This window comes from Acomys minous, assembly GCF_964271855.1.
Source record: "Acomys minous genome assembly, chromosome: 8".
Lineage (NCBI taxonomy): Eukaryota > Metazoa > Chordata > Mammalia > Rodentia > Muridae > Acomys > Acomys minous.
The window spans coordinates 73,164,981-73,182,571 of record NC_140489.1 but is presented as its reverse complement, the minus strand read 5'-3'; the positions used below and the strand labels follow the sequence as shown (position 1 = coordinate 73,182,571).

Here is a 17,591-nt window from a genome sequence, read left to right as displayed (position 1 = left end):
TTTATTTCCATAGTGCCATGTTGGTTACTTTAACAATAATAGCTGCAACACTAACTAGTATTCAATGAGTACTTACTTTGTTTCAAACACTTTCAATTCCTTCACATTTGTCACCTCTCGTAAGCCTGGCAATAATACTATAAACAAATTTTATATGCATCCAATTTTACTAATCCCAAAGTCAGTCAGCAGTGACCCCAGGACTTGAATCAGGAAGTTGACTTACCAGTCCCGTGTCCTTACCTGCAGTGTTTTGCTGCTGTCATGTAACCAGCCAATACAGTTTTAGAAATAATAGCATGTGTGTATGTGTGTTTGTGTGTGTGTGTGTGTATATGTGTGTGTGTGTGTGTGTGTCTGTCTGTCTATCTGTTTCTTTATAAATGCTTACATGAGCCCATGAAAGTCATAAAGCAGCTTATAAGAATCGGTCGCCCACCCCCCATGCCCCATTTGGGTTCTAGGAATTCAATTCGGGTCATCAGGTTTGGTAAGTGTCTTTGTCTGCTGAGCTACCTCGCTATCCCCAACAAAACTTTTAGGAAGCTAATAGAAGTTTTGTGAATACAATGCTACAAGCTGTGGTATTTTTTAGACTGTGAATGCCAGACTGGTCCATGCCTCCATCTGTACAATATAAGCAGGACTTTTTAAAAAAGAATAAAATGATTTCAGGTGCTAGAGAAAAAGACTAAGTTTGATCCCTAGAACTCACTTTTTTTTTTTTAGAAAAAAAAATGAATCTTAAATGCTTCACATTGTAAAACTCACAATGTTTTGGATAAAAGTTTCTTACTGAGCATAAAAATGTGCACTAAGATTTTTTAAAGGCACTAGAGCAAGCAGAAAGAAATTAGTATTTTCTTGGAGTTGTTGCATCAGATTGTCTAGTTTTTAAAACAATTTTATAATAACTACTTATGACAACAGGTTCACCATAACAGATAAATAAGACTTTTCCAGTTAACACAAATTTTATATTTTTAATGTTCTGTGTGATATTGATAAATTTTAAGAAAATAGCATGCAGTATAAATATTTTTGGGGGAAAATAAATAAATAATCGAAGTAAACATCTTCGTGTTTATTCAAAATGTATTTTGCACCTGTTTCATTTTGAGTAAACTCAAATGTTTTGAAGAAACCAACATGACAAAAAAGATTAATCCATTCTTACAATGACTCACAACAGTGTTTTAATTAAATAAAAGCTCATGCTTTTAAACTCATTTATTTTTGCCTCAACCTTGTCATATACAGCACACCTTAGTCTGTGTGCTAAAACAAGAGAGCTTCCAGATACACAATTTTCTACTCTAATTTAGCAAAGACCACACAAACCTAGCCAGTTTCTTCCAAAGCCATGAGCAGGGCCCCAAAGGATTTTGTTTGTTTGTTTTGTTTTGTTTTGTTTTGTTTTGTTTTATGATGAGGCTAGCAGGACTTATAGATTATATATTAAACAGACATAATTGGTTTTTTTCCACATGTGCATGGGAGCATCTCTAGAGTCAGAAGATTTTCACAAAGCGGGCGCTCAGGAGACAGGAGTAGAATTATAGCGGGTTTTCTTTTTTGTCCCTCGGCTTCACTGCGCGCTCTTTATGGCTGCCCGTGTTTTGTCCAGCCATCACCGGACAACAGCGCTCGGCGGCTGCTGTCAAGGTGTGTTGCCCGAATAGAAGAACGCGTGCTACTGGTTCACTTCAACGCAGACAGTTCCGTGGATTCTATAGGCTTGTGCATCAATCTGTACAGGTGCCTGAGGCATCACAGACCTCACTGGAACGTTGAAGGTCTTCTAAAATCAAGTTCATTCTCTAAACATAGTTGCATGTAAAGAGTTAAGTTCTCACGCGGTTGATTCCTCTCCATGCTAGCCACCCACCACCTGAACCCCACCAAAGCTGACGCCCCCAGTTAGCAGTCAACGAGGCTGAATTAAGGTCACCCCCTTCCTTAGCTGCTGTCTCTACACTCTTTGTCTTGGAGCTATTCCCACCCTTGAACCAGCGGGTGTAAGAAATCGCACCTGCGGCCTGAAGAACCTCGCTTTGTCAGTCCTTAACCTAGTGAACTTGAGGCAAGCTTCAGGGATCCGTGACCACTCCAGGGCGAAAAAATTTCTTTCAGTTCTGTCCAGAGTCCAGTTGGTTGAGTCGCTTTACGATCATGTTGTTGATTTTCTTAAGATCATCTATGTCTTTTCCCTCAGCTGTCAATCTTCGTGACATGTCGTCCATCTTGTTTCCTGTTTGAACTTAAAAATGGAAAGCAGGCTGTTACAAGGGAACCAGCAGAGAGAACCAGCCCTGTGCGGATACACAACTAAGGTACTGAGAAGCATCCTTGGCAAATCTCCATCATGCCAGAAGCCCAGAGAGAAACTGAAGAGCTGCCTACTAGTAAACTGTGCTACAACCTCCTAGTGCCAGGCTTGACCACCCCAGGCCATGCCCTAAGATTCTGCTGAGAATGATGTGTCATGGGTTGGTAGTGTGTCTGATTAGTTCCTCAGGAGTGATTGTCACATGGCTTTCCCTCTTTATCTGGAAAATGATATTCTCTGGGCTCCAACACACACACACACACACACACACACACACACACACACACACACACGATTAATATGTACTGGCCCAGGGTGCCTTTTTGGGGGGAAGGGGGTGCAGGGTCATCATGAGTCTCAGGTTGACTTTAAACTCACGTTCCGTCTCTGTCTGCCAAGCTTTGAGATTTCAAATGTGTGCCATCCCATTTAGCATAAAGATTCTTATTTCCTCCCCTCGTTTTTCCTTTTCTTACTCAATATGATCCTGTCCTCAATATAAAACACCTGTGCATGCAAGACATTCAGACACATAAAATAAAACAGGAAAATGAGTCTTCTTAAAAATAGAGACCAGCGGGTGGTGGTGGTGCACACCTTTATTCCCAGCACACTGGAGGTAGTAGCCAGCGGATCTCTGTGAGTTCAAGGCCAGCCTGGTCTACAAAGTGAGTCAAGGACAGAAAGTGCTACACAGAGAAACCCTGTCTTGAATGCTTCCCCAGCGCCCCCAAAAAAACACCATAAAAATAGAGGCAGTGACATTCACGTCCATGTCAGTATCTCTGAGTCCTGAATTGTACTTATTAGCTGCATCACCTTGAGCATATGAGGCTTCATTTTCATTAACAGTAAACTCGAGATAATGATAGAACTTAGTTAGGCTTGGTAATGTAGTCCTATAATTCCAACTACTCAGAAGGTTGAGGGAGGAGGATTGCAAATTCCTCAGCCTAACTGCGAGACTCAGTGAGTTTTACGTTTGGTTGTTGTTGTTGCTGCTGCTGCTGCTGCTATTTGGGTTGGTTTGGTTTGGGATTTTTTATGTTGTTTTTGTTTTTGTTTTTTGGGAGGTTTTGGGGTTTGGGGTTTGTTTTTTGTTTTTGTTTGTTTGGTTGGTTGGTTGGTTTGGTTTGGTTTGGTTTGGTTTTGGTTTTTCAAGACAGGGTTTCTCCATTTAGCCTTGGCTGTCCTGGACTCCCTGTGTAGACTAGGCTGGCCTCGAACTCACAGCAATCCACCTACGTCTGCCTCCCAAGTGCTAGGATTATAGGCGTGCGCCACCATGCCCAGCTGAGACTCAATAAGTTTAAGGCAATCTGGTGAGTGCATGTCTTGAAATAAAAAGTAAAAAGAGTGCTAGCAATCCATTTTTGTGGAAGAAAAGTTGCATAATATGCACAAAGCCCTAGGTTCACTCCTCAGTATTATATAAAAATATTTTTTTAGATCCTCTCTTACATAGCTATTGGAAAGTTTTTGACCTTCCATCACCCATCAGGTATTCAGTGCATGGTACCTAGGGCTACACACCCCGCATATGACACTTCTAACTGTTATTTATCCTTCCACTTGTCCTATAGAAGAGAGGATTCCTTTAGATTGCTCAATTGTCTGTAGACATATTTAAAATACCTTGCTCATTTAAGTGGTCTGAACCTGCATTTAGGCACGGCAGGTTACCAGGCAGATCATTCAGTTTGGGCTAACATTTTAGAATAAGAACCTATTTTCTCTTTTGGCCCTGTGGGTTCAATGGCTGACATCAATAGCTAGCTACAAGTTTGCATTTATTGCAAAGATAATTCACCTGTTTCTAGGTGGAAAGGGACATAATTAGGCAAGGGGGGGAGGTCAATTAAACACCATTCCTTGTTCTGTGGCTTCTCCTGGGGAGACATGAATAAAATACTGTTATCCCGTTCCAAGGCACATAAAACATCACAGAAGAGGAGATATTTAGAAGAAGAAGAAAAAGAAGAAGAAGAAGAAGAAGAAGAAGAAGAAGAAGAAGAAGAAGAAGAAGAAGAAGAAGAAAGAAAAAAGAAATGTAAGAACTTAAAAAAAAATGTTGGGTGGTGGTGGCACACACCTTTAAATCCAGTACTCCTCAGGAGGCAGAGACAGGTAAATAGCTGTGAGTTTGAGGCTAGCCTGATCTACAGAGAGAGTTCCAGGACAGGCATGGTTACACAGAGAAACTCTGTCTCAACCCGTCCCACCCTACCCCCCCCCAAAAAAAAGAAGACCTTGGAGGCTGGAAAGATGCCCAGTGGTTAAGAGCAATTACTATTCTTGCAGAGGACCAGAGTTCCGTTCCCAACACTCACGTTGTGCCTTCCCTAACTCCCATTTCAGAGAATTCAGTTGCTTTCTTCTACCCTCCAAGGGCATCTGTGTGCGTGCACACACACACACAAAAGATTTTAAAAGAGGGGCAGAAACAGCAACAGCTGGAGAAGGAGAGGAAGAAGAAGGGGGTGGCTGGAGGAGGGGGTAGATATTATGCAGCTGTTTGCTCCAAATTGAAACATTCCTTTCTGGATGGAAGAGGAAGGCTCAAGACATTCAAGGCTCAGGAAACTGAGCAGACTGAAGGCTCCTCCCTGAAAGGGGGCGGGCAGGGCGGGGTATCAGTGAACAAACACTAGGGAAAGGACTGTCTGGTGGAAGTCATATAAGAAGTTCCGAGGATGCAGCTCTGTCAAGGAGCCACCATGGACTTCCTGGTGAAGCAAACTGCCTTTGTGGTACTCCTGCTTGGCTCACAGTTTTGAACACCTGTGGTGTGTTAGTGGTATGGTGTGGAGAGGTTTACATGGTGGAGCCTTATTAGAGGCGGTGGTGCACCATGGCAGATGGGTGGTGAGATTTTATATCCTTGTCACATCTGCAGTTTGTGGTGAAAGATGCGCTCTCTCTGATTCCTGCTCCAGCCACCATCCATGCCTGTTGCTTGCTGCCATGCCTCTCCGGTCTCATGGACTGTTACCCCTCCGAAGCCGTAAGCCAAATGAACTCCCTTTTCTTTAGGTTGCCTCTGTTATCACGGTAACAGAAAAGTAACTAATACATCTTTAACGCATGGTAGTATAAATAATCCCAAAAAACTCATTGGTTCACCAGGCTGGACTTGAGCACAGTCATTCCTTTTGGTCTATCTGGGTGGGGTGAGTGGGCGTACTTTTTTCATGTCTCTACAAGAACTGTCACACAACACCCCTTCGCAAGCACAGCCTCAGACGCTCAAAGGAGTCATCTTATCTTCAACACCTCCACCTCCTCTGCTCCTAAATAACTTAACTAAGAAGCATTGCAAAGACAGGAAGCTATGTTTCTTATTTAAAATTGCTAACGGCAAGGCAGGCAGGCAGGCATGCTGGAGCGTGCTTATAATCTCAGAACTTGGGAGAATCTCAAAGTCAAGACCAGCCTGGCCTGGGCTATGTAGTAAGATCCTGTCAGGTGCCAGAAACAAATATATAGAAAAAAATGTAATCTAGCACTGTGGGAGCATGCTGCGGACTTGTGCCCAAGGACCTCATCCAGGAGCAACAAGATGCCTTTAAGACACTGGCTCTCACCCTGGCTTCTCCTGGGAATTCTGATGACTAGAAAATGCTAGCTCACTCCAGAAGCGACAGCTATGATGCCAGCTCTGAAGGCCGCACACGCATGTAAAGACAAACCTGCAGGTCATACTTACTTATTAGGAAGATGGCAAAGAAGACCAGAGCCAGGCTGACTGTCAACACCAGAAGCAGACCCACAAAGAACAGGCCCCGGCTTCCGTTCCCTGGGGTTGGGCCAGCATTTGGGATTTTCTCCTCTAAAGCTAATAGGAGGCAAGAGGAGACAAAGTGACAGCATCTCCTCACCTCGCAGAGATGTGATGGACATACTCATTTCCCTGGATAGCCCTGGAAAGTGGCTTCTACATTAAGGGTGCCTCTGAGCTATGTCCTTGAACCTGTTCAGAAGGTTATTTAAAGACCATTAACTATGGAGTTGAGGGGAGTAAATTATTCTTTGGAATGGAAAATTGATGGAGGCTCTACTTGCCGTCTCCTAAGTGATCTAAACAGAGCTAGGTATGGGATGCCTTCTCTGTGTGGACCACCAAAATCGGTGTGGTGTATCCTAGGAAATTCCTTTTATCATCAAAATAATCACTTAGGTCTATGTCCATTTAGACAAAAGAACCCCTGGGGTATTTTGATTTCTTAAAGCTATTTCCAAGACAGCTCTGCTCTTAGCAATGCTTTGTGCTGGGAATGGCCTCTCATTAGCTACTTTGTAACTCTTAGGTGCCTAATAAGGCTCAGATAAACTTGAATAAGAGCTGTGAAGCTCAGGGTAGGGAGACTTCTCCATTCCACTTTACATTCTCCTCTCCTCTGAACTGGCCCTACACCTTGTACTGCTTGATTTTTTAGTCAAGAACATGCCACATTCCATCCTGTCAACTGCTTCTGCTTCCTCATCCGAGCCACCACACAGCAGACACCAACACCTACTGTGTATCCAGACTGACTGCACTAAAAACGGGCAAGGACCTGAACCCATTAAAAACAAAGACAAAAGGAAGAACTCAGCAAAGTCGAGATTGGGGATGGTGGTTATAACACTGGACGATAAGTTTAGAGTGTGAGTGAAGCAAATAGCAAGTGGGCCACTCACACCTGTGTTTGAGCAGTCATCAGTTAAGCTAGAAACGATGGGCACCAGGGATCTGAAAGGAGGCCTGGATTCTAACCCTGAGAGCAAGATACACTTTGTATTCAGATTTTGTTTTGTTTTGTTTTGCTCTCATGTCCTTTCTAACATTTTAATTGGACAATTCGTGATTTGAAAGTAGAGAATGAAGTTGACATTTTGCACAATAGGATTTTAATGATTTAAAAAAAAAAAAAAAAAAGCTGATAAATGTGTTAAGCATTTTTCTCAGCAATCTCGGATTAAAAACAAGAACCCTGGGAAGCAGAGATTAGAATGAGATAACTGTAGTCACCAAGAGGGACTGAGCAAGCCCCAGGGGACTGCACTGTAGCCTCTGCCCTGCTCAGTAACAAAACCACTGTATTATTCTTCCCCAGCAGTTTTAAGGGGAAAAGCAGGATGTGAGGCAGGCTCTTACTCTGCAGCCAGGCTACCCATTATAGGCCAGGCTACCCATTATAGCCCAGGCTGACCTTAAATTTGTGATTCTCCTGCCTCACCCTTCCAAGTGTTGGAAATACAAGCATGGGCCACTATGTCTAACTTCTCTCAGGAACTTTGATGAGTTCAGATCTTGCCAAGAAAGTGAATAATCCTTTGAAGGATTGGGAGCATAAAACAAAAACTTCTTAATGATAAACAACATTTCCAGGGGCTGGAGAGATGGCTCAGAGGTTAAGAACACTGTCTGCTCTTCCAGAGTTCAATTCGCAGCACCCATATGGTGACTCATAACCATCTGTAATGTGATCTGATGCCCTCTTCTGGCCTGCAGGAGCACATGTATACATAATAATAAATAAGTAATCTTTAAAACAAACATTTCCGGTGCCCAGTGATTGCTGATGCTCCCCCCCACCCCCCCATCCCCCCACCCCCCCACCCCGACCTCAAACACATCCACCACACCCTTGATGTTTTTAGGAAGTCCCAAAGCCATGCTTCCAGGATCATACATACAGAATAGATGTTGTGATTCTGTCGGACAGAGACTGAGTTTGTTTAAGTCATTTATGGAATCTACAACATAGAGTTTTCCTTCTTCGTGGATGCCATGAGATCCAGCATCCTGGGAGAAATGAGTCATTGTCCCTGGAAGAAAATGGCAACATTAGGAACAACCAACTCGGCTGAGGAGCACAAACCAAAGAGCACGAGGGCAGCCATGTAAGCTGCCACCCACAAATGCTGGGCTTGGGGCTAAAAAGGCTGTGTCTAGGAGAAAGCATTTCCCTGGTTAGAAAATGCAGTGGGTGGTCCTTTGCCTCTGGTTGCCAGAGTCAAATGTGCACTTAACATGCATTCATTCTTTTCCCTCCTCAGCTTTCCCACTTTTGTTTGTTTGTTTGTTTGTTTATTGTTTTTGGTTTTGGTTTTTGTAGACAGGGTTTCTCTGTGTAGGCCTGGCTGTCCTGGACTTGCTTTGCAGACTGGGCTGGCCATGAATTCACAATGATCTGCCTGCCTCTGCCTCTGTCTCTGCCTCCCGAGTGCTGGGACTAAAGGCACCTCCATTCCCTGCCACTTTCCCACTTCTTCCTTTCCATGAGTGTGTTTTTTGTTTCACAATTGCGTCTTGTTTCTCTCTTATTACATGGTCCCTAGTTTAATATGCTTCCGATCATTTGAACAAAAACACTACTGATTTATAAAGACAAATGAGCTAATCAAAAAGTGACCATAAAGACAGACAGACAAGCCAATAGGTAAGCATGAGACCTTCTTAAGATATTTGATCATACTGTGAACCCCGAGATTGTGTTGTTTCCTGGAAAAACCTGTTTCTAGTTGTGGTGTGACCTAGCCCTAGCACACACATTTAATCCAAGAGCTTCCTGCTTGAATATTTTAAACAGGATTAACTAAAGGTCAAGAGGTAGAGCAAGCAACTAGTCGACAAGAAGTGAACATAAGAAAAAAAAAATCAGAGAGAGTAAGAGGAAGTCAGGACAACAGATAAGGAGACACACAGGAAGTAGAAGGGAGTAACATTCAGTTTTGAGGGGTTTTGAGACAGCGTGAAGAAGAAGCTTTGCTTTGCCTTTTGGGATGTCAGCTGAGAAGGAAGGTCAGCTGGGCACTTTCTCTGCCTCTCTGAGCTAGCAGGCTTTCACCCCAGCATCTGGCTCCCGAGTCTTTATCGGCAAAATTGAAACCAAACACTTGAGATTTTGTTAAAAATAACATTTGGTGCTCTAACACATGGCACAACGAACACAGAGAAATCATACCAGCTGCGGACAAACTGAGGACCATCAGATTTGGTAAGTCACTTGGAAGTCCTCAGGAGAGTAAAGGATGGGAAATACCATAATACAAGGTGTTAGGACCCTACCTTAGATGGTTTGGAAACAGAAGAAAATGAAAAGATAAATGACTTAACTGAAGTTGGCTCATACCGATTTTGATTATCATTTTGGTATTTCATATTCTGTCTTTAATAATCATAGTGGATTTCTGTGCCTTCTCAAAGAAAAAAGCTTTATAGATATAGGAAACAGAAAAATACAAAAAGCGAATTGATAAGACACAAGCTTTAGAAGAAAAATTAAAGAAACTTATAAATAAAAATGAGAAAAAATACTCAGACACGGACAGAGGGATTTAGACAAGAACCTAACATGCCACCTCACGATGAAACTGAAGAGGAGTGGTCCAAGATTCTTAGAAAACAGCCTTAGTCTAACCAGTTAATATACAAGACCCACCAGGAGACAGTAGGCAACCCCAAGGTTGTAAAGTAGTTAAATGGAATCCTATAGGTTTAAGATTTAAGGAAGTAATTGTTATATATAGTGTGTATTCATCCTATGTGAAGCTGATACTAAATCCATGGGCAACTCAGAGCAGAATTCTCCCCCAAGACTGGAAAGATTTGGCAACAGCAATATTAGAAACTGGTCCTCAGTTACAATGGTAAGTATGATGTGTAGAGGAAGCTAAGGCCATGACAACAAAATGAAGTGCCATCTTAGATAAGAGCTTTTGAGTTTTCTTCTTAAATAAAAAGGATATATTTTGTTGTTTAGTATTAAAAACACAGGTAAGTGATTCAAAAATGTTTTAAGTAAATTCAAAGGGTTACTATAGTTCAAACTTGTTTTCTAAATCTCTTGGAGTTGGCGTGATTTGGACCTCAGATAAAATATTTGAGCAAGGTAGTAGCAGCCCATGCCTTTTCTAAATTCTAGAGTTTCAGTGAACAAAGTAATGGCAGCACACACCTTTAATCTCACCACCCAGGCACAAAAATCAGAAACAGCTTCTAATTGGTATGTTTGCACATCAGAGGAATCATATACCATATTTAAAGGCTGTTATAAAAACCCTCTACAGGGTTACTAGAAAGGGAACTAATTTCCAGTGGTGACAGGAGCAAAAAACAGCTTCTGAGACTGTCGGTAAGCTCATCTCTATGTGTATAACCCTGACAAATACTGAACCAGATGATACCCTAATTATGGATATCATATTCACTGGTGAAACGGCCACTGGGGACTCTTTATAAAGCAAAAAGAAGTCCACAAACATTTTCCTGTTGGCATCTATTTCAAATGCTTTCCATATACAGAGAATAAATATTATTTCTTTGAGAAAGCAATCTGGACATTTTACAAGGCATGGAGAACCTTATACTCAGTCATTACCAACCACCCTATGGTCATAAAGGTCCTCTTACAATGATGGACTGGATCCATCCAAAGGCAGAGTCCTTCTCAGGCTTAGCCACAGAAGGAAAGGTACTACAGTGGAAATGGTATTCATCTGAATTCCTTTGTGAGAGGATGTGGTAGCAAAGGTATCTGTGCCTTCCTGCACTGAGAAAATAGCTCAGTTGCCTATAATCTCCATCCCTAAACTGCTCACTTCTCTCCCAAAAGAAGAACCTACGTAACTGTGGTGACCAACACAATGCTCATATTTGACCAACACATGGTTTATTGACAGTTCACCAACCACTGATCAACTGTGACTAATGGAAAGTGGCCGCCTATAGACTGGAGGATGAAACGGCCTGAAATGGCCAGTACTGAGGAAGGAACCACAGAATCAGTATAGCACTGTTGGCTCTCACACAAACAACCAGGAGAGCAAAAGGAAAATGTCTGTTTTCTCCAATTCATGGTACATGTGCAATGGGATAGCTATATGGCTATCAAAACGGAAAACCACTAACAGCCAGATAAATGGCAAAGATATTTGGTCAGGGAGGCCATGAATGGAAATGGCAAAACTTAACAAAAACATAAAGCTTTACATAGCTCATATAGGCAAAACAAACAAAACATCTGGAAATAATGAAGTAATGGACAAATTGGCATTGTGCTTAATTAAGACTAGGACATTAGATTTTTCCAGGGAACAAATTCAGAATAAATCATCTAAAATGATAAAACCTGAAAGTTTACCCCAACACTAAAAAATAAAGAGAAATGAAGAATCAAATTAAACCAGGACAACCCTATGAGGATAACCATTATAAGGAATCCATAACCAGGCAGTGGTTCACACTGTTAATCCCAGCACATGGGAGGCAGAAGCAGGCACATAAGAACTGCAATAATATGAATTTAAAAGCCATTTGCAAAAGGCAGGCTGAATTTCAAAGTGAATGTCCTTTGTGATCTAAAAATAAATACACTTAAACCTTGAATTTATATATAAATAGAATATAAGTATTTTTATCCATACATACTAGGGTATATTTAGTTTCAATTTTTCAAAAGAATTTTTAAAATTCAATTGAAAGATAATAATTTTTCTGTTGCAAAAAAAAATTTTTTTTCACCTAGGAAAGCTATAATCTGTCAAAAAAGGAAGCCTCCGGAATTAGGGTTGGGCAGGGTTTTGTTTTTATCTTTCCAGGAGAATAACAGCATCCAGCCAGGGAATCGAGAGCCTGCTGGACAAATGAAACATCTGAAGCAAAAGGACGGATAATCAAGAGAAAACGTCCCAAGAAAAGAATAAATTAACCAAGTGGTATCGATGCCCTGTACAGACGTAAGAGGCAGTGGACTTTTGTGGTCCCAATTCAATAAAAAATTAAAGCTGGCTTTGGGATTGGAGTCTGTCTTTCTCCTTCTCTAAACCCATGCACGCTTGTTAAAGGAAAATCCACAGCAGAAAACAAAAAATAATAAACTATTCTATTGCCACTAATCTCACAATCTTTTGGATTTTATTTGACTTTTTTTAAAGCTGGGCGGTGGTGGCACATGCCTTTAATCCCAGCACTTGGGAGGCAGAGACAGGTGGATCTCTGTGAGTTTGAGGCCAGCCTGGTCTACAAAGCAAGTCCAGGGCAGCCAAAGCTATACAGAGAAATCCTGTCTCAAAAAACAACAAAACAAAACAACAAAATCGAAAGGCTCAGACTGGAGAAATGGCTCATCAGTTTGGTCCCTAGCCCATCAGGCAGTTCACGACCACCTTCAGCTCCAGCTCCAGGAGATCCGACCTCCTACTCAGGCCTCTGTGAGCACATCTACATACACATGGCTTACACATGCATGCGCACACAGGCATATGACTGAAAGTAAAAATAAGTCTTTAAAACAACCAAAACCCAGTGATTTCCCAGTGGCACTTAACAATTTAATGGTACATATGCAAAACATATTTGTAAATCCCTAACTAAGAAACACTCTAAGGTCAGAAAGCCATGCATTGCACTTTAGTGGTGATGGTGCTGATATGTTTTTGTTTGTTTGTTGTTTTTCATAAATTCAAAGCCTGTGTTTCCAGGATTTCTTTTTAATTAGGAAGAAGGTACAATTCCCTGTGTGTTTTGAAACATTACAAAGCACTTTAAATACTGAAAATATTGAATCTCAAATATAGTGCTTGATGCAGTCTTAAGAGAATGACTTGATGCAACACAATTAAAAGCAAAAACAGCAGTACAGTGAGTGAAAGCACTTTAGAGCAAACCTCAGCCCTCAGAAGATAAGCCCCGCCCTCACAGTGTTGGATACCTAGGCTCTAATAATTTTTCTAGAAGTGCTTTCTGTTTCATTGTCTCTTATACGTTACTATCCCAAACACTTCTTTTTGAACCAGGGAGTTGGGGGGGGGGGAGTTGTAAGCATCACGTGGCAAGGTCATTGCTGCAAACACAGCTTCTATTTTGGGCATGGTAACTGAGACACAGTTGACTTCTGAATCTGACTTAATAGCCTTGAGCTTCCGTTTCGCCCTCAGGAATGTCACTGCTGTTAGTTAGAAAAAGAAAAGAGAAGGAAAGAAACTATGTACAAAGTAAAGGACTAGCTAGAAAAGTCATTGCTAACAAGTCCTGTCTTCAAAGTAGTGGTCCAGCTCTAGAGCTTTGCCAGCCTTGCCACAGACTAAGAAGGTGATGCCAAGAAATCGAAGGGATAGAGATACGGCACTAAGCCTGGCAGCCTGAACTCAATCTTCTTTACTTCGTTCAATAAGAACCGACTCCTGCGACTTGTCCTCTGACCTCCACAAGTGTTGTGGCATGACCATGCCCCTCCCTGCCCATCCCCCACATAATTTAAAATAAAATCTGTCATAAAATTTGTTAAAGTTTTTTTTCTTATATAGAAGATAAACCAAGCAAATAACGGAGTCCTCTGAAAGAGAACCTCAGTGAGTTCACAAAGCCCATAGATGGTTTTCAATATACCTTTTCAGTATTGCAGCATGTTGAAAAGAAAAACAAACTAGTAGAGAAAACAGACAGTGTGACTCATGGCCTCTGAAAGCCTGCAGGTGGCTTGCCAGTGGCTCTGCTGGTAAATGGATCCAAGGTCACATGTCTTGAGAATCAGAACCCACAGCTGTTGATGCCAGTGGCTGCTATCTTTGGCAGCTGAAAGGAGGGCATCTGGGAGCAACCACCAAGGCTGGTGCGGAGTGTCACTAGCCATTCTGTGTTGCCCTAACTTGGTCCTCCTGCCCCACTCTGCTGTGCAGACCTGCTGACTCACCAGTGGCCAAGGCAGCATCCTGTTCATGGAATCCTATCTAACCCTAGAGTTAGACACGTAAGTGATCTCATTTTCCTGTGCTCTTGATCACTACTGACAGCAGAGCCCTTTGTCATTAATAATTGCTTGATTTTCTACCACTAGAAAAAAAAAATCATTGTACTCCCTTCCTCGCGCCCCCCCCCCACTCCCCACAGGCACTGGTCTCAAAGCAGAAAAATAGCTCACACCACATGGCATGCTACAGACTCAGAACTGTTTACAATTCAGGCTGAATTCAAAGCTCACTAGAGTGCTTCCTTGAGTGAGTCATGGTCATTTGTTTTTGGGTTTTTTGTTTTGTTTTGGCTTGGTTTGGTTTGGGGTGTGTGTGTGTGTGTGTGTGTGTGTGTGTGTGTGTGTGTGTGTGTGTGTGTGTGTGTGTGTGTGCATATTTTTTTAAATTTTCTTATTTTTTTCTTTTTTTACATCTCAATTGTTAGCCCTTCCCCTGTTTCCTCCCATTCTTCCCTCCCTCCCACTTCCCCCCTTCTCCCCTCCCCAATGTCTGTGATTGAGGGAGACCTCCTCCCCCTATATATGCTCTTAGCATCAGCCAAGGAGAATATAGGCAGTAAACTTCGAACCCCTACCAAGACCTAGCCGATGAACACGATATTCTCCACCGTTGAGTGGAGAGTGAGATCTGACTCTCACACGAACTCTGGTGCCCCTTTTCTGACCATGTCCCCTGGATGGGGAGGCCTGATGGCACTCAGAGGAGGGATAGCAAGTTACCAAGAAGAGACTCGATATCCTAAGGTCATTTGTTAATAGCACTACAGAGTTCTTTCTTCAGAGTCGGGAAGTCATTTTCAAAACCAAGTATGCACCTTTTCTGTGAGAAGTCAAAAGGCGTGGAACACATGCAATGAAAACCCCAGGGACTCCAGCAGCAACATTCAGTCTCAGTAGGAAGAGCATGCAAATTACTTACAAAACAGTGAGCTTGGACTACTCAGCTACCTGGAAAAGGCAACTACTCAGGAGCAACTACAGCAAAACTTTCTACCAGTTCTGTAGTATGTTCTTGATCCTCTTGCTGCTCCAAAGGACTCACATGCAGTCCATAAACCCTGCACATAATTGGTGGTCTATTATTTACTGTTAATTTAGCCAAGCAATGCAAGATTCCCTGCATCGGCTTCCCTTATAGTGTCTACGAGTTGTAGATATGCATTGCTGAAACTTTGCTTTAAAACAACAAACCACCAAGTCTTGCTTCAGCTGATAACTGATGTGGTTCTTACTAAGATGAAGTTAAAAGTCCTTATTCGGTGGAAGTGGCTGCATCCGCTGACAGCACATTCCTAGCACTCCTGCTGTGGTGTGCTCCTGTGTATAAATAACCTGCAGTAGGCAGGAGCTGCCACTGTGACAGCTGGCGGGCAGGCACTCCCGACCAACCGGAGAGCTGCAGAGAGCCTGGTTGTGATAACACAACTAACATGGTGGCTGGTGTGTTAGATTTCCATTCCTGTATCAAGGTATCCAAAGTGAGTCAGTTGTATAAAGAGTAAAGGTTTATACTAGCCTACTGGCTGTTTCAGACTGGTCCAGGATTAGAGCAAGAGAAGACATGGTAGCAGGTATAGCAGAAAGAAGTGGCTTGCTTCATGGCAGCCGAGGAGCAATGAGAGGAAGGGGATGCTGACCTGCCTTCCACCAAGCCTCACAACTAAAGGACCACCATCCTCCAGTGGTACCAGGCTGGTGACCAAGCAAGCCTTCCACACTTGTCTTTAGGGAGACTTTAAAGATCCCCAGCAGGTCTGGGGACTCTTAGGCATCCAATTAGCTACAAAAAGTGAGTGCAAAGATTGTACAGTTCAGCATTGCCTCCGAAATGATTTCTCTGCTTAAGCACGTCTGCCTGTTGGGAGTACCAGCCTTGTTTCCCTTCCATAGGAGCAGAGCAGTTTCTGCCCTCTGGTGCACATAAAAGACACTACAGAGAGAACCACTGTTGAGCATGCCCAGGTGCCAGATCACAGGCAGCTAAGTTGGGCTGGGAACAGACTTGCAATTGTTTACTATCTGCTTCCCTTTGACAACTGTCAGATCATTATAGATCCGTGTGCTCCAGTGTCCATTACACTGTCTTCTTTAGGGACATTATATTATATTTTGGAACTGCATTTTTTTTTTGGTCCTCCCATAACCTGAGAATTAATCAAGAAGACTGTAATTGGTAACTTTCATCAGAAGTGTTGTCATACATCTTAAACTTAACCTCAGAAAAGATGTTGTTCTCATGACCTTTTGTCATGCAGGTCAGAAAACAAAATGTTCCAAACTACCCAATTTGCACGAAATCCCCTATCATTTGCATAAGTGCCTGCTTCATTTTTGACCACTTTCCCCTCTTCTAACTATAATCCTCAGGTGTTAGTCCTCCAGAAATGGGAAGCACAGAGCCTAAGAACTCCATTGCCAGAGGATAAAGCAGCACAGATGAAACCTGACTCCACCCAAACCCAGCCCATCACGCCTGTCAGGTGACCAGCTTTAGTTAGAATCCTAGACAATGACTTAACCAGAACGTGACAGGTCTCTAGAATATCTAAAATGCTTCGTTACAAAATTTGAATCAGGGCTCAGAGGTTAAGAACACTGTCTTGTTCTTCCAAACATCCTGAGTTCAATTCCCAGCAACCACATGTTGGTTCATGACCATCTATAGTGAGATCTGGTGCCCTCTCCTGGCCTGCAGGCACACATGCAGGCAGAATACTTACTGTACAAATAAATCTTAAAAAGAAATTTGAATCAGAAGAGAATATTGTCACACAAACTGTCTATTCTGGGGACATTTTCAAGGATTATTGGCTTTTTCTTTCAAATGTCCCTCATGGTAGAATTAAAGAGGCTCAGAGCTGGGACATAAGAGTTAAATGTGAACTAAATCCAGGCAAGCTTTTTTACGTGCGCCACAGACAAGCTAGAGTATGCTGATGATGTTGAGGAAATGTCTCTAAAGGAAGAAATTGGAAAAATAAGGCCAAAGCCATTTCAGTAGCTCCAATAGTAAACTGGAATATGAAAAGCTTACTTCTAGACTGTGCAGCCCACCAAGCATGGAATCTACCATGTAACCAATTTTAAGCACAAAAGACAAAAAAACCAAAAACAAAACAAAAAAACCAAACTCATTTCAAATCTTAAGACTTCACAATCAGAAAAGCAAACCTTCTAAAGCTGAATCTGAATAGTCCAGTGTTTGATTCTGAACTTGATTTTCTATACCGAAATTCACAAATCAAACTAGCCTGCAGATGAGACCTTATAATAGTTGATGCCTTTTGTATTTATTCCTAGTTGGAGGCACAGCACTCCAACTATCAACAAAGACAAGAGGTCAGTATGGACTCCAATTTGAAAATAGATCCAAAGGATAACTTTGATGTCTGAAGAAACAGCAGTACACTTGGGAGAGAAATTAATCTGAACTGATCAATAAACAAAGCACTGAGTTTTACAAAAATGTCTTTGGTTAGGGAAGAAGTGTGTGTGTGTGTGTGTGTGTGTGTGTGTGTGTGTGTGTG

At 42.2% G+C, this 17,591-nt stretch overlaps 2 protein-coding genes across 6 annotated transcripts; one reads left to right on the top strand and one right to left on the bottom strand.

Moving 5' to 3' along the window:
- Positions 1–1,695: 1,695 nt before the first annotated feature.
- LSMEM1 (leucine rich single-pass membrane protein 1) lies at positions 1,696–15,574 on the bottom strand. The gene is made up of 5 exons (XM_084793388.1): positions 14,984–15,574; positions 8,009–8,140; positions 6,036–6,164; positions 2,033–2,260; positions 1,696–1,820 (listed from the first exon to the last, which is right to left on the bottom strand). Exons 2-4 carry the CDS (start codon positions 8,133–8,135, stop codon positions 2,130–2,132), a joined length of 387 nt encoding a protein of 128 aa, XP_084649514.1. The 5' UTR covers positions 8,136–8,140; positions 14,984–15,574; the 3' UTR covers positions 1,696–1,820; positions 2,033–2,129.
- On the top strand, positions 1,970–17,572 carry LOC311603996 (uncharacterized protein). 5 transcript variants are annotated; one of them, XR_014781354.1, is made up of 6 exons: positions 1,970–2,083; positions 2,216–2,333; positions 4,259–4,379; positions 5,226–5,333; positions 16,432–16,544; positions 17,365–17,411. XR_014781354.1 is itself a non-coding variant. In XM_084793390.1 (5 exons), exons 2-5 carry the CDS (start codon positions 2,268–2,270, stop codon positions 16,488–16,490), a joined length of 354 nt encoding a protein of 117 aa, XP_084649516.1. In that variant the 5' UTR covers positions 1,970–2,083; positions 2,216–2,267; the 3' UTR covers positions 16,491–17,572. The 5 variants fall into 5 exon arrangements, 3 of the variants coding, with proteins under 3 accessions (XP_084649516.1, XP_084649517.1, XP_084649515.1); XM_084793390.1 differs by having other exon boundaries at positions 16,432–17,572; XM_084793391.1 differs by lacking the exons at positions 16,432–16,544; positions 17,365–17,411 and adding an exon at positions 11,915–12,723.
- Positions 17,573–17,591: the final 19 nt, after the last annotated feature.

What these genes read in the sequence shown, in the direction of transcription:
- LOC311603996 (XM_084793389.1), top strand. Translation starts at nt 2,268, where the DNA reads ATGGAAAGCAGGCTGTTACAAGGGAACCAGCAGAGAGAACCAGCCCTG. An exon ending in TGTGCGGATACACAACTAAG is followed by an intron (nt 2,334 to 4,258) that starts GTACTGAGAAGC and finishes TCCCGTTCCAAG; the next exon opens with GCACATAAAACATCACAGAA. An exon ending in ACTGTTACCCCTCCGAAGCC is followed by an intron (nt 5,334 to 7,700) that starts GTAAGCCAAATG and finishes CAACATTTCCAG; the next exon opens with GGGCTGGAGAGATGGCTCAG.
- LSMEM1 (XM_084793388.1), bottom strand. Translation starts at nt 8,135, where the DNA reads ATGACTCATTTCTCCCAGGATGCTGGATCTCATGGCATCCACGAAGAA. An exon ending in AGAATCACAACATCTATTCT is followed by an intron (nt 6,165 to 8,008) that starts GTATGTATGATC and finishes GCCTCCTATTAG; the next exon opens with CTTTAGAGGAGAAAATCCCA. An exon ending in CTTTGCCATCTTCCTAATAA is followed by an intron (nt 2,261 to 6,035) that starts GTAAGTATGACC and finishes TCCATTTTTAAG; the next exon opens with TTCAAACAGGAAACAAGATG.